The following is a 16,152-nucleotide window of genomic DNA, read 5'->3' on the forward strand; positions in this document are numbered from 1 at the left end:
AGTGCCTGACATCAAGGCGTGAGGTGGGGGCCAAAGACGATAAAGGTGCACAAAATGGGGACGGAGGTGGGGGTGTTGAGGAGATGCTCGGGATGACTAATGAGGAAGGCTACTTGTAAACTGCTCGTACTGTGAAAGTCACGCTCCTCCAGGGCATCACAGCACGTTTATCAGAGGGCCCTTCCACAGCCACGGATGGGTCCGGTTCCCAGATGCCGTTCGCCTCCTCTCCACCAGCTCTGCCTGGTTTCGCATCGAGGCATCGACTCTCATCTGTCTTGTCCACCTCTATCTGTTGTTGATCTCACATGAAATAACTGAGACCTTAAGATACACTATTTAGGAATCTCGGTCATTCATTGGTACCATGGGTGTGTATTCGATAATGGGTTAAGGGGTTTTTCTTAATTTCTTTTTGTATTTTTCCCCGTGACCATGATCATTTCCTCATTAAATATCTCAAAATGATCATGATCTCAAAATACCTGGTTTCGTGGGTGAATTGTGGATGTGGTGGCTGCTTCATTTGGTGGTTTTTGGAGGACTTGTTATGGGAATAATTCGTTGTGGTCTCCACACAGTGAAGACAGAGTCGCGTGACTTCGGTTGCTCGGCATAATTCGATCGAGTCACATGACGCCTATCTGCATGACTGGACTGCTTTTGGGCTCCCAATCTGTACGGTGACGCGGCATTCAGATGCAGATCCGACGGGTTGAGGGGAGAGGGCGTCTTTCTTTAAACGGGCGACCATCGTGACACACCAGATTCAAACCAGGTAACTGCGACGAGTCTGATGGCTGCAACAATATAGTACCATTTTCAACTCTGTGCGGCCAATGGTTTGGGAGGAGATGCAAAGCTGATACATAAACATTGTATATTATTATATAAATAATATAATCATACAAAATGATTGAAAAATTCGTTTACTTTGGCAAAATGGATAACAATATTGTAATATATTACTTCATACAAAAAGTGATGGACGTGTTTTTTCACCTATGAACAACATTACCAGCATTTATCAGTTCAATCATATTGACAGCTGTTATGTAGAGTGCACCTGGTGATCGGAATAGAATCAAGAGATCTGGAGTACAGATGTGCAAGAGTTGACGACAGTCGCCAGTCGATGTTAACTGCACAAGTGTGTTGTTGAATGTGCAGCCTAATCCTATATTTGTTCCGTTTGTTGTGTTTGCCGTGATTCAAAAAGGGATGGACCAAGTTGTGATATTAGGCCACTACCCAAGCATTCTTCTCCTTTGTAAAAAACAGCGAACTGTAAAGAAGAAAAGGAAAAAGAAAGAGAGTAAACATGGTTCAGGTTAGTTGTTTCCATTGCAGGCCTTCCAATCCATTCACTCAGTCATATTAAGCCATGTGATATTATGTGATAAGAATTTATCTAAGATTAAGTAAATAAAGTTTTATATATATAAATGTCTGTGATTATGTAAATATATACTGATGTAAATAAAGTTCCATATTCAAATTTCTTGTGTTTTTTTTGTTTTGTTTTGTGGGAGGAAATAAATGTGTGCTAATTGCAATGGTAATTGACAATTGATAATTGTAATTGAAATTTTTTGCGAGCATAACTGTATTTAATTGTAATTGAAAATTTATAATTGTAATGTAATTGTAATTGAAAATTTTGTACTGGGGCGTAATTGTAATTTAATTGTAATTGATACCTCGTAATTGAAAATTGTAATTGACCCCAACCCTGCACAATGTACTATCCACAAAATGTTTGACAAAAAAGGAAATTTAGAAAAAAAACACTTTTTTTCCTGAAGTACTAAAAAAAGTAAGACAATAATCATGTGACCATCAATTTCATGTCTCACCTGTCCAGGTGTTATTGCACGAGCTGGTTTTGTGGCCCTCACCCAAACTGCATCATCAGCCAACAGTTTGAGGGTACAGGGAGCTATACGCATTGTTGAAGAAGGGACAAAAGGGAAGGAGTAAAAAGGGTCATGATGAGGGTCATTGTGAGGATGACAAAGTACTGTGTAACAAGTAATATATCCTCAACACCCATTCATAACAATTATGTGTACAATCATAGAGAAGTACAGGAAAGGTGACATATCTGTATATGGATGATTTAAAGCTCTTCCCACCAAACGACAAATTAATGGCAGAACAAGGAAACACATGTAAATATTGACCGAAGAACAATGATACAGGAGCTAGAAAACAAAGCATCACACAAATACCTTGGGGTAGAAGAGGGCCACCAAATATGCCACAAAGAAATGTGCAAAACAATTACCAAGGAACATACCTCTCCCCAAGAAACAAAATCAAAGACACAAACCAACTCGCAGTACCAGAGTTCTAACACAACTGCGGAATAGTAAACTGCCAACAATCGGAAATCAACAAGCTCGATACCAAAACAAGGAAACTCCTCAATATACACCAGTGTTTCACAAAAACCAATGCATCCCGAGCATGTACATGTCGAGATGAGAAGGAAAGAGGTAGTAGCATGGTGTTGCTCAACCAACCGCACAGAACGTCAACTGTAGGATGGGCCGAGTACGTAGAAAGCTCAACAGATTACAGAATCCAATTTGTACAAAAATACAAGGAAAACAAGCCAGAAAAGGTATTTGTAACGCATCATGCAAAAAAACTTACCAAAGAACAGGTTTGAATAGAACATGCTGCTCATAAACCAAAACAGCCACAAGATAACACCAACAAGAAGGATCGATCAGAGATTGTACACCCTCGACCAAACTTGTTTTCTGTAATTTTATACTACCTATTTTATAGATATACTCACATTCTAATCGTACATACTGTTACGGCTGTGGAAATTCGCAATACACCATAAAGGGTCCTTAGATCAGTGATGACGATAAGTATGTGTGTAGTTAGATTTCCCCACCGTTGTTTAGAGGGAATTTCCGTGTTCACCGGGCTGCGATCCTTTGAGATAGCCGTTTTTCTTTTCTCTATCATTATTTTGGACCAATCATACCCCAACAACCAAATCGCCACCACCAACAACGCCCCCAAACAACTACACCGAAACACCACCACAACTCCACCCCGCAAACATCGTTTCACCGCCATTCTCAAACGACGCCCGCCAACAACCAAACCCCCACCACCTCCGCCTTTCTACCACACGCCGGGCCATGGGTTGTGAATGCGTTCCTTTCACCTCAAAAATCGGATCAGGAATGCTTCACGCCCCCTTTTCATCCATCCAATGACTGAGCATCGGGTAGTATAGCCCCGCCTCCGAACCCGCTGTGATCCAGAAATTTACATATACGCCCCTCCCCCGGGCTATATAAGCGTGAGCTCGCGGAAGAAGAAAGGTGCGCAGTACATCGGCAGAGAACCAAGTGGGAGCAGTGGAGTGGCAGCGGTGGAGTGTCGGCGGAAGAAGTCACGTCTGCAGTGTCGGCAGGGCAGTCAAGTCGGGAGACGGAGCTCGAAGCCGACGGGAAAGGCAGACGGGGAGCACCAGAGAGAGCTTGCCGACCACGCCAGGGGCACGAAGCCAGGCGCAGCTACGCTGACATTGCGGCTTGCCCGCCATCGCGCCACGAGGGTGCGGGTAGGATCCTTCGGTCTCGTGGACCTGGCCGCTCATCCAGGTTCCACGCGCATTAGACCCACGGGCCCAGTCTGACTCCCTTGTCTATGAGGGGGTCTTTCCTTTGCTTTTGTGTGAATGCGTGTTGTGGCGCCATGTCTTGTGAAGTAGAAACTGTTTAAGTGCATGTAAATAAACCTTGCTTTATTCGGTTGTAACTATTGCTTTTAAATTGCATTCTTACTGCATGGCTGTGAATACGTGCTTGCCTTGTCTGAGTGTGGAATAAATGTGCTTGTCGAACTGTTCCCCGTTTCGTTGCGTCCTTTCCTTTGTTTGAAAGTTCCATCTTGCATCACGGAAGGAATTGGTAGAAGGTGTGTAAGCACCCGGTAAATAATCACGTCCGTCGGGGCCGGCGATAACACCGCTCGGTTATCACTGAAGCACGGAACAGACCGCTTAAGCGGTTCGTGTCCTAGGCCGGCCAGCGGCGAGGTACGATCGCCGGGTTATCTACCCGCGCAGGTACTTAGGTAGGTCGAGTTTGGCGAACAACCCTATCCTGCGTGGGTGGCCGATTGGCATGATTGTGGTGGGGTCGAAAGACCCGCCCATGACTAGCTCCTGATAGTTCCAAGGAGGGTCACCACTGAATTGTCTGTTTCGGTGGGCGACGCGGTCGCGATTCGAGTTACGTGGCTGATCGTACGCCGGGCGGACCGAAATTCGTAACAATACTTGGTAGACGTATTCGCATTCTAATTGTACACAATTTGTGGACGTACTCACATTCTAATTGTACATACTTTATAGATATACTCACATTGTAATTGTACATACTTTATAGATATATTCACATTGTAATTGTACATACTTTATTGATATACTCACATTCTACTTGTACATACTTTATAGATATATTCACATTGTAATTGCACATACTTTATAGATATATTCACATTGTAATTGTACATACTTTATAGATATATTCACATTGTAATTGTACATACTTTATAGATATATTCACATTCTAATTGTACACACTTTATAGATATACTCACATTGTAATTGTACACACGTTATAGATATACTCACATTCTAATTGTACATACTTTATAGATATATTCACATTCTAATTGTACATACTTTATAGATATACTCACATTCTACTTGTACATACTTTATAGATATATTCACATTGTAATTGTACATACTTTATAGATATACTCACATTGTAATTGTACATACTTTATAGATATATTCACATTGTAATTGTACATACTTTATAGATATACTCACATTCTACTTGTACATACTTTATAGATATATTCACATTGTAATTGTACATACTTTATAGATATATTCACATTGTAATTGTACATACTTTATAGATATATTCACATTCTAATTGTACATACTTTATAGATATATTCACATTCTAATTGTACACACTTTATAGATATACTCACATTGTAATTGTACATACGTTATAGATATACTCACATTCTAATTGTACATACTTTATAGATATATTCACATTCTAATTGTACACACTTTTTAGACGTACTCACATTCTAATTGTACATACTTTATAGATATATTCACATTCTAATTGTACACACTTTTTAGACGTACTCACATTCTAATTGTACATACTTTATAGACGTACTCACATTCTAATTGTACATACTTTATAGACGTACTCACATTCTAATTGTACATACTTTATAGACGTACTCACATTCTAATTGTACATATTTTATTGAGGTACTCGGTTGAAAAAAAAGAGAATCTATACAACTGGCTACCACAAGGTGGTGTTTGTGGCCCATGTTAGCACATTATGTGCAGACAAACAAACAAACAAGACAAACAAACCCAACTGAAACACCCTCTCCTTTAGTGAGGGTAATGATGGCAAAGAAGACAAAGAAGAAGTCCAAAACCAAATATAATTTGTATCAACAAATATACACCAACAATTGGGAGACAACAAAAGAGCAGGCAGATTAAAAAAGAGCTGGACAGATTGGAGCGGCTAAGAAGAGGTTAGCTAATTGGGATGGAGAACAAGTCATTATAAATACCCAAGACCAAGTACCCTACACCAATGGCTTTAAAAATATGGCGGGACTGAGTCAATCAGACAAGTGTAGGTTCTGCAAGGTAGAAACAAGGCATGAGCCACCTCCTTTTGGGATATAAAAATCTCATGTCAGAACAGCTGCATACACAAGGGCACAACAATGTACATCACGTGATCCACCGGCACATTTTCAAAAACATTAATATTCCAGTTTCAGTAAAATAAGTGAAGCACAAACCAAGAGTGATCGTTGAAAACAAGGACACGGTGCTCACGTACAACCTGACCAATGTATAAAACAAAGCTTTGAGACCGGACATAGTACTCAGGTACAAAAAGGAAAGGATAACATTGCTAATCCAGGTGTCAGTACCCAGCGAATTTGGTCTAAATAACGTGGAAATTAGAAAAGTGACCGAGTACCAGGATCTGAAAAATGAAGTCATAGCGATTGGAAGCTTAAGAGCACCGCCATGATGCCAGAAATAGTTTGACCAATGGGAGTAATAGAGAAGAACCTCAATGGCATCTTAAAACTATAGCGGGGAAAATTACGACCAACAAACTACAATTGGAGACTGTCCGGAGTTCAGTGACGATCCTGAAAAGAACCCTCGGAACACAGCTATGAGAACAAGAAGACTTCACAACTTGGTCCATGAAGTGTGATCCTTTGCTGAAATGAAGGAAGGCCCCCCCCCTCCAAAAAAAACCATTGGGTTTCCAGTAACAATGAATTGGATAGTTAGATAGGGATTTTTTTTTTTGGACGCGTTTAAATGGAAGCAGTACAGTATTTCAGATTCTACAACTTTCCAACCACTATGTGTATGTTGAGAGTTGAAAAGATATAGAATCATGAATTTTAACATGTCCATCGTGAAATACCAAATTAGGGTAAAACGGTATTGTATACACAAGTCAGAGGATTAAATGACACCAATTTAGTATCTCTGTAAGGTTTCCTTTAAACTGGTCTCAGTTTAAAGGAAAGTTTCCTTTAAACTGGTCTCAGTGAAGCTGGTCTCAGCAGTGATAAAGACAGCATATCATGAACATGGCTCAACAGGACATATGAAGGAATTGAAGAATACCAATCTCTCATTCATCATCCCTGAAAATATTGTACATTCAGATATTGGACCCTTTCCAGTTGACAAAAATGCTTTGGGGGCATCCATGAAGAATATACCCTTCAAAATAAGAAACGATAACCTGTTGTGGGGGCGGGTGTCGGCGGCGAGCGCGACCGCTAGGTGGAGCAGTAGAGTCGGCTCCACCGAACACCCGGAATTTAGATTGTGCTCCTCGGAGAACTCCGAAAGGCACGGGTCCCTTACAGGACCGTGAATCGCCAATAATTCGGCCGTGTGGAATAGGGTTAAATTGCCAACTTCAATATACCAAAGTGTCCACACGGCAAAGCTACCGGGGAATTCACACCCTCGGCAGGTCTCGAGCGGAACGAGCCGTTGTCATGCTCGAACCATGCGTAACCCGAGCGGATGGTTACCAAGACCCGTCGGTCCAAATGCACAATTTACCGTTTCCCAATTTCCCAACACGCACCATGCTAAGCCAATGAAAGAAACACAGAAACGAGCTGGAACAATTAACAGGGGATTTATTTATAATGGGGGGAAGGGAACACACAAAGAGCAGAGTTATCACGACTAAGCAAGGCAAATAATGTACAACAAAAAGCACTTAACAATTCTACTTAGGCAAGACAGGCCGGCACACAGACACACACACCCAAAAGAAATGGACCTCAATGGTCTTTATTCGGCCCTTCAGCTCGAGATGGAAGGAGAGCTGAGGGTCAAGGTCTGGTTGGTACCTCTCTGCCTCGTGCGGTCTTCACCGACCCGCGCTTGTGGAGTTCGGATTCCGTGGAAGGAAACGGGATTCTCAGCTTGCTCGCTCCCACACAACCCGCCTCGGTGGGACTCGAACCCACGCCTCCAGAATCCAAGGAGCGACTTGGCCAGCCGTGAACGCCGATCGGCAACCCGAGCACCATGAACACGAACACCAACCAGGACGAACGCCAACTCCGACCGGCACGATCATCGACCAGGAGCCAGGAACTCAACCAGCAGGAACCAACCAACTTCTCTCTCTGGCGAGCAGCTCGCGACCTTTCTTATCCCTCCTCCTCGTGGGGGTGGAGAGTCTGTTCTGAGGGGTAACTCGCCTCCTGATTGGACGGTTGCATCGCGCGATTCGCTGGCCGTCCCTCATCGGACAGGCCCATGGTAGGTGGGGCAACTCCCACCCTTCTGGGCAGAGTCCCGATCAGAGGCGTTCGTGGCTTCCCCTACCTCCTCACCTCCGGCCACGTGCGTAATGGCGATGGTGTTGAGTCGGAAACAGGGCGGGTGAGACGCCCACTCCTTGCCGATTGGCCAAAGAGGGACGCCATGCCAATCTTAGACTCCGCCCACGCGCACGCTTGTGAAGAATGCCATGAGCAGTGTTGTTGTGTGAAAGTGAAGATGTAAAAATTCTATCTATAAAATAACCCACAGCACACGTACACTTAATTCCCATTAGACACAGGGGATGGATTCTAACTAGAAACACATACTTACAGATATAACTGATCTATGGGGACTCTGGCTGTTGTGTGCAGTGAGCTTCCAGATTCACAACAAACACACCCCCACCCTCACTAATGCACTTTTAATAGGGGTTCCATAGCTAGACTGTGGTAAGTGTAATATGGTTCGTGTGTTTCGAGTAAGTTACAATGCCATGTAAAAGGGGCCTGTCAGAGTAGGTTGTTTTGTTACACATGATGCTGAGGAGGCAGCATAAGCAATATAAAGGCAGGATAGAGTAATATCGTATGTGTCAACACCTCTTCTTTGTGGGCCGGGCCAGTTGAGGACTTCCCGTCACGACAAGCGTGTCCTACGTGTGCATAATCAATCACGACCTCTCTGGCCAGTGTGTGCCAGCCGTGGTGGCACAGTGTGCTGTGGTGCCAGAAGTGGCAATAGATTAATTTTTTTGCGTGTGCAAAGAAGAGCTTTGAGGAGGAAGAAGGGCCTGGAGAGAGTTGGAGAGACATGTAATGTGACAAGAGACGACAGTGTCCCCCCATTCCCTCTTTGTGTCTTTTGATTCGCTTGGTTTGTTCTGAACTGCTTGTCTCGTGCACCTCTTTCCCCCATATTCAACACAAAATAAACCCTTTAAAAGGTAAGAAAACGTGTTCAAGCCTTCTGTGTCCCGTGCATGTGCCGTCAGTTTCTGCTGATTTGGATGATCCTTTTGGAATGGTAACCGTAAGTAAAAAAATAAATGAACGCAGTGCAGTAAGAGACCGATTGGCCATTTCCCAGGAGGAAAGGTCCCGGCGCTGAGGCACACCGTGTTAACAGAGCCTCAAACGTGACAATACCAACAACGGGGTTGAGAGACGAAACAGAGGGAGACCTGGAGAAACAAGGAAAGTGGGGAAGAATGAGAGTAAGGGGAGGACACAGGGGTTGAACAAGATGGACACAGTTGCAAACTCTCAATCACAAAATGAGAAACCTGGAAAGAGGAAGATTGCGAAAGGTTGAAGAGGGTAGAAAAGATCATGGTGGTGGATGAGGGATGACCTGAGGTGGTGGTGAACAGTGAGTGGATTGTGGGGGAGTCACCAGAAAGGGGTTACTCACAGACCACATGCACACTGCAGAAACCTGGGGAGACCACCGCCTGTCCGCGAGGGGAAAGTGAGAGACCCAGAGATTCAGTTTCATCGCAGGAGATTCCAATGACTTTGAAGACCTTGGTTTCCAAGGAGTGAGGCAGGGGTGCCGGCTCAGAGAGAGGAGTATGCACTCCATCAAGCAGTGGATGAAGGCCCTGTAGGTAGACAAAAAAAGAAGTTCAGGTGTGCAAAGGAAAGATTTTGCATGACGGAAGATACCCAGTCGCCGAATGGCTTAGGAGAACAACTTATAAATGTGATTTGCCCAAGAAAGATCATGGATGATCGTGAGACCCAGGAGTATGAGTGACTGAACTTCAAGAGGATTATTGAGGAAGTCGATGGCAGAGTTCACCAGATGGTCCTTTCGAAGAGAGATGGTGAGAGTGTAAGATTTGTTTGGATTGAAAGACATATTCCAAGTGTTTGACCAGCTTGTGATCCTATCAAGATCTGCAGAGATAGAGGAGGCTGTTGCATGCCTACTTGAAGGATTAGGGGTGTAACAGCAGAGAGTAGAGTCATCAGCAAAGAGATAAAGAAGATTTTTCCAGAGTCAGAAAGATCATTAATGAAGATTAGGAGTAAGACGGGGGCCACAACACTGCACTGGGGCACTCCAGCCTTGACAGGGAGAGTACAGGAGAGGATCACGTTTTGAGCCACACGTTGGCTACGAGAGTACAAGGAGTCAGTAAGCCATGTATGGAGTTGGCCTTGGATGCCATAGGCAGAGAGTTTGGAGAACACGACGGGGTGCCAGACTGCATCGAATGCTCAAGATATGTCTGGAGAGATTACCCTAATCTCACGTCTGACATTGAGGGCCTCCATCCATTGTTGGGAGACCAGAAGCAGTATGTCCAGGTTGGAGTGACCAGGTATGAATTCAAACTGATGGTTTGAAATCAGGCTGTTGGAGTTCGAATTTTGCATTTATTCATCCGAGTTACCATTATCTTATAAATTCATTGTTTCAAGTAAAAGTGCCAGACGGGATGACTTATAGAATCTCTGTCAAAAGATAAAGCACAAAATAAAATATAATTATTCCGGCAATAACTGCACAAGAGAGTGACAAACAATTTTTGCCGACTTTCCATTTCAAACAACAACAACAACAACAACACGCATTTTAAAGGCCATTTTCCCTGCTAGAGTGGGGGTTAGCCTTGTGTGCCCCATGATAGTCTTCTCCACTTTGTCCTATTTTCAGCATCTCCCCTTGTTGACCCCCCAACTCGGATTTCTTCTTCCACCACCTTTAGCCAAGTCTTTCTCGGTCTTCCCCGTCCTCTACTTCCTCCGACACTCATTTCCAACACTCCTCTCACCCAGTCACTTTCATCCTTCCTCAACACATGGCCCAACCATCTCAACCTGTTTCTCTTCACCACATCCATCACAGGCTCTATTTCCATCATCTTCCGCAATTCATCATTTGTCTTCCTCTCTCTCAACGATACTCCGCACATCCACCGAACCATTCGCATTTCCACCCTTTCCAGCCTTCGTTGCTGCTCTATGTTCAGTACCCACGTCTCGTTCCCATAAATAATAGCACTTCTCACACATTGTTTCATACACCTTTCCCTTCAACTTCAACGACACTCCCCTTCTCGTCAGCACGCCACTCAGTTCACGAAACTTCTTCCATGCACATCTCACTCGAGCAACCGTCGAAGAGTCTGATCCACCTTCTCCATTCAGCATGTCTCCCAGGTAGCAAAATGTTCTCACACCTTCCAGCTTCACGCCGTCTCCAAGATCCAACTCAACATTTCCTCCATATCTGCAACTCCTTCTATGCACACCTTACGCTTGAATGCAGCAACCACACTGGTTAATGACCCCCTCACACCACTACATTTTCTATGAACCCATTCAGTATACATTGTACACTGAATGGAGTTCACTCCGACACCCTTCCTGCACACAGCACACGACCACTTCCCAGTCCTTTCCACCTCACCACATGCTTTACCACTTACCATCACCTTCGTCTTTCCGATATTCACCTTCAAACCTTTTGCCCCCATACATCCCGTCCATTTATTCATCTTCTCCTTCAGTCCATCCAGACTCTCCACAATCATCACCAAATCATCTGCATTAAACAACTCCCACGGTAAACCCTCCTTTACCCTCCGAGCCAGCACCTCCATCACACCTACAAATAGTAGTGGATTTAGTACCGACCCCTGGTGCACTCCCACCTTCACCTCAATCTCACCACTGTTCCCGTCCTTCATCCTTACATCTGTGCGTGCTCTCTCGTACATGGCCATCACCACTCTGATCAACCATTCCTCCACTCCTAACTTCCTCAATGCCCATGTCATTACTTCACGTGGAATCCCATCAAATGCTTTCTCCAGATCAACAAACCCAAGAAACAGTTTCTTCCTCTTCTCCATGTACTTCTCCTGCAACTGCCTTACAATAAAAATCACATCCGTCGTTCCTCTTCCTGGAATAAATCCAAACTACATTTCGTCAATCTTTACCTTCTTCCTTATCCTCTTCTCCAACACCCTTTCCAATACCTTCATTCCATGCTCCAATAACTTAATCGCTCTATCGGAGCCACAGTCCAGAGGGTCATCTTTCCCCTTGTACAGAGGGACGAGGGTACTGAGTTCCCAATCCACTGGAATGTGGCCTTCTATCACCACCAGATTACAGATCTCTGTCATTCTCTTCACATCCCAACTTCCCGCTGCCTTCAACATATCTCCCACAACTCCCATCAGTCCTCCTGCTTTTCTACTCTTCATTGCTCTTATCGCTTCCTCAACTTCCTTCTCAGTTATCTTCTCTGCCGGTCCTAAAATTGGGTTGCTCTCTATGTTGCCGTCCCATTCATTCTCTACCTTCAACAGCCTTTCCATACGTCTCTTCCGTCTTCCTTTAATTCCATCTTGGTCCACAACGATTTGTCCCAGTTCATCCTTCAAGCAACTCACCCTGTCACATCAAACCTCTCTTTCATTATCTACTTTGCAATCCCAAATACCGCTCTCTGACCCTCCTCCGAATCCAAGCGTTCTCCGAGCATTTTCCTATGTGCCTCCTTCGCCTTTGTTACCTCTTTCTTTGCAGCCTTCTTGGCTACCTTATAACTTTCACACGGTGTCTCTTCTACCACCGTATCTTTCGCCTTCTGCCGTTCCTGGAACTTCTTCCTCTTTTCATCAATCCTCTTTCCAACTTCATCATCCCACTACCATGTTTCTCTCCATCCACATACCTCACCAACGACTCCCAACAGACTATCTTTCATTGACATCCAACCATTTTCAACCTCCACCACATCATCCTCAACCATACTCAACCTATCTCTTAATGCTTCCTTCACTGTCACCTCTTTCAACCTCCACACCTTCATCCTCGGTTGGTACTTCACCCGCCAAGCTCTCCTCACACCTTTCACCCTTATGTCGCAGACAACCAGGTGGTGCTGTGAAACGGCCTCCTCGGGAGGCTTTGTGTCCTCCCGAGATCACCTTTGTCTCCCGGAGGTTCTCCCTATCTCGCCGACGCACCATCAGGTGGTCAACAATCGTCGTCGACTCACCTGACGTGTATGTAACAAGTTTATTATCCGCTTTCTGAAATTGAGTTTTATAAATCAACAAACCAGCTCCATCAGCAAACTCCAAAATCCTTTCACCTTCTCCATTCCTCACACCATATCCGTAACCCCCATGGACTCCCTAAAGACCATCTGTACTCCTTCCCACATGTCCATTCAAGTCTCCTCCGACCACAACGACTTCCTCATCTTTCAATTAACTTCTCCATCGTGCACCAGAACTTGTCCTTCTCTTCATCGCTCCGACCGACCTGCGCGGAATATCCCGAGATGACGTTCACCAAGAGCTTTCCGATCACCATTCTCGCCATCATCAACCTTTCACTCACTCTCGTCACACTCACCACACTGTCTACAAACTCCTCAGAAAACAGGACGCAAACACCATACACACCTTCCGAGCACCCTTGCCACACAAACTTGTACTTCTGTCCCTGCCTACCCTTCATCATTCTCGCACCACTTCCCATCTCATCTCCTGCACACAACATACGTCCACTCTTCTTCTGACCAATACTTCCACCACTTCTCCTGATCTCCCTGTCATTGTCCCTACATTCCATGTCCCAAACCTCAGAAACTGATCTCCACGTGGGGCATTGGACAATTGGTCATCATGAATGGAGTCATTTCCTCCATTGCTTCCAAGTAAAAGTGCCAGACCAGATGACTCACAGAATCTCTGTCAAAGGATAAAGCACGAAATAAAATAAAATTCCGGCAATAACAGTACAAACAGAATGACAAACAATTCTTGCCGACTTTCCATTTCAAAGAGTTGCTGTAATATTGTTGTGGTCCGGGGTTCGGTGGTGATGAATGACCACGAGGTGGAGCAGTGGAGTCATCTCCCACTGAACACCCGGAATTTAGGTCGTGACTCTCGGATAAGTCCGAAGGTCACGGGTCTCTTAGCGGACCGTGGTTGCCAATACTTTGACGGCGTGGGGTATGGTTAATTGCCTAATTTCAATATGCCTAAGTACCCACGTCGTCTCACTATCGGGGAAAACCACACCCTTGGACGACTGTCTGGACCGAGTCGCAGGTACCGACTCGAATCCGGCATAACCGAGCGGAGTTACCAGAGCCGCGCCGGTCCCAATGAACAATCCACGGCATGAACGGCCCTGCCAATTCGCAACACGCACCATGCTAGGCCAATGGAGGAAAGCACAGAAAACGAGCTGGTACATTTAACAGGGGTTTATTTATAACAATAATCGGGGAGGGAGACACACAGCAGAGTTATCACGAATAAAAGGCAGGCAATGTACAATGAGCAAGGAAAAAGCACTTAACAATTCTACTTACACGACGGCGACACACACACACACACACACACACACACACACACACACACACACACACACACACACACACACACACACACACACACACACACACACACACACACACACACACGAAATGGACCTCGTGGGTCTATTTTCGGTAGAGCCGGGTCCCTCCCCGCCTCGTGCGGTTTCACCGACTCGAGCCCACGACCCACGAACGGGACCAAGCCACACTCACCACCAAGACCACAGACCGCAATCGCCACGATCCTGCAGAACGCACCCTTGTCTCTCCAACACTGGTCTAGCCAACCACAGAATGCGCCGCAATCGCCACGATCACCGTCTCCCGAACGCTGGTCCAGACAACCACACTCCTCCTCTTGAGGAGGAGGGGGGGTTCTTCTCCCCCACCACTCGCCTCCTGATTGGACGGTGGGTTGTCAGGCGACTTGTGGCGGCCTCCCGATTTGCTGGGGCGCGCGTGTGGTGCTCGCCCTCCGCTCATTCGCTGGAGGAAACGCTCTCTGCTCTTCCTTGGGGCGGAGCTTCGACTCGAGGCGATGAAGGCTCCGCCCACGTCCTCAGCCAAAAACACGTGCGTAATGGCGACCGGGTCGAGTGCAGGATGGCGCGCTGTTGTTGTAGTGGATGTAGTAGTAATTGTTGTTAAAAGATATAATCAACCTGACTATACAATAATTTGTAGTGCACACATGTAATTCGCATTAGACAAAGGGGGGATTCTAACTGTAAACACATACTTATCGAAATAACTAAGCTTAGGGACTCTGGCTGTCGGTGTGCACAAGGTTTCCAAATCCGTAACAACACATCATGTAACGTACAGCCAAGCTCTTTTCCAAGCAGTATGTTAAATGTCGCCATGACTCAAAATGAGGATCAACAAATCCCCCTCGTGGTGCTGCAGCCACTACACGATGGAGAGTTTTCGAATGAGACAAAAATCGCAAAGTCCCCTGGAAACTTTTTCTTACATTCAGCAAGAATAACTTTTACCTGCATGTTTTCATTTCCTTTCAAAAGCAAAATTAACTTCAATAAATACTGCTTGGAATGAGGAAATCCTCAAACGCATATCACTCGATTCTCACCAAGGGGCATTTGATGCCGAAATCGGAATTCGCATTCCATTTCCGTTGCAGACACCAGGTCTTCTGGCATCTTCCCAGATATCCAGTGAACCTGCCGTGTTCCAAATGACTCTCGAAGGAGAGCAGGATGCATGGTACCGGGTGCCTCAAGGTGAGAAGGATGAGGAACAGGGAAGTGAGAGGAATGAATGGAGACATAGAGAGGGAGCAAACACAGAGAAACTTGGACACCAACATCCATGGGTACTGTGCTCAAAGACGTCAACAGCAAAGTTGTCAACCGGATCTGGGTCTCAAAGATGTCAACCGGATCCGGATCCTCACCAAAATCGAATCAATTCAACCTTGTCGCAGACCCAACCTGTCCACCAAGTTTTGGCGTAACCCGTCGACAACTTTTTGAGATATCGGGCAACATATTGTTTTTGGCCCTCTCTCCCTCTATGGTGAAGAATCACTTGGAAAATGGAAGAAAAAAAAATTCTCGCATCCAGATCGTCACCAAAATCGAATCAATTCGTCCTTGTCACACACCCAAACCTGTCCATCAAGTTCCGTCCGAATCCATCGATAACTTTTTGAGATATCCTGCTCACAGACAAACAGACATACAAACTAACAGGAGAGAAAACGTAACCTCCGTCCACCTTCGGTGACTCCATAACTCGAGTTATGGTCTGCATAATTGTTTTCAATTAAGGTGCGCATCACATTAGACCTTGGATCTTTTGAACCCAAGATTTCATCAATTCGTCCTTGTATTATAGCCCATACTTGT

At 45.1% G+C, this 16,152-nt stretch overlaps 1 protein-coding gene across 4 annotated transcripts in view; it reads right to left on the reverse strand.

Moving 5' to 3' along the window:
* Positions 1-601: 601 nt before the first annotated feature.
* Positions 602-16,152, reverse strand: part of TRMU (tRNA mitochondrial 2-thiouridylase) — a 37,608-nt gene continuing 22,057 nt past the window's right edge. The window contains exons 8-11 of one of the 4 annotated variants that reach the window (XR_015062732.1): positions 15,375-15,519; positions 9,335-9,524; positions 1,857-1,939; positions 602-1,285 (exon numbers count right to left, since the gene is read on the reverse strand). Coding sequence is in view for 3 of the 4 variants with exons in the window: in XM_085899700.1 (XP_085755826.1) it covers positions 1,178-1,285; positions 1,857-1,939; positions 9,335-9,524 (381 nt within the window). In the remaining variant the exon portion in view is untranslated. The remainder of the gene's footprint in view (positions 1,286-1,856; positions 1,940-9,334; positions 9,525-15,374; positions 15,520-16,152) is intronic. The other 3 variants (XM_085899700.1, XM_085899699.1, XM_085899702.1) reach the window with 3 other exon arrangements.

The sequence above is a fragment of the Eptatretus burgeri genome, chromosome 10, assembly GCF_056783735.1.
Source record: "Eptatretus burgeri isolate ZD-2024b chromosome 10, Ebu_testis_v1, whole genome shotgun sequence".
Lineage (NCBI taxonomy): Eukaryota > Metazoa > Chordata > Myxini > Myxiniformes > Myxinidae > Eptatretus > Eptatretus burgeri.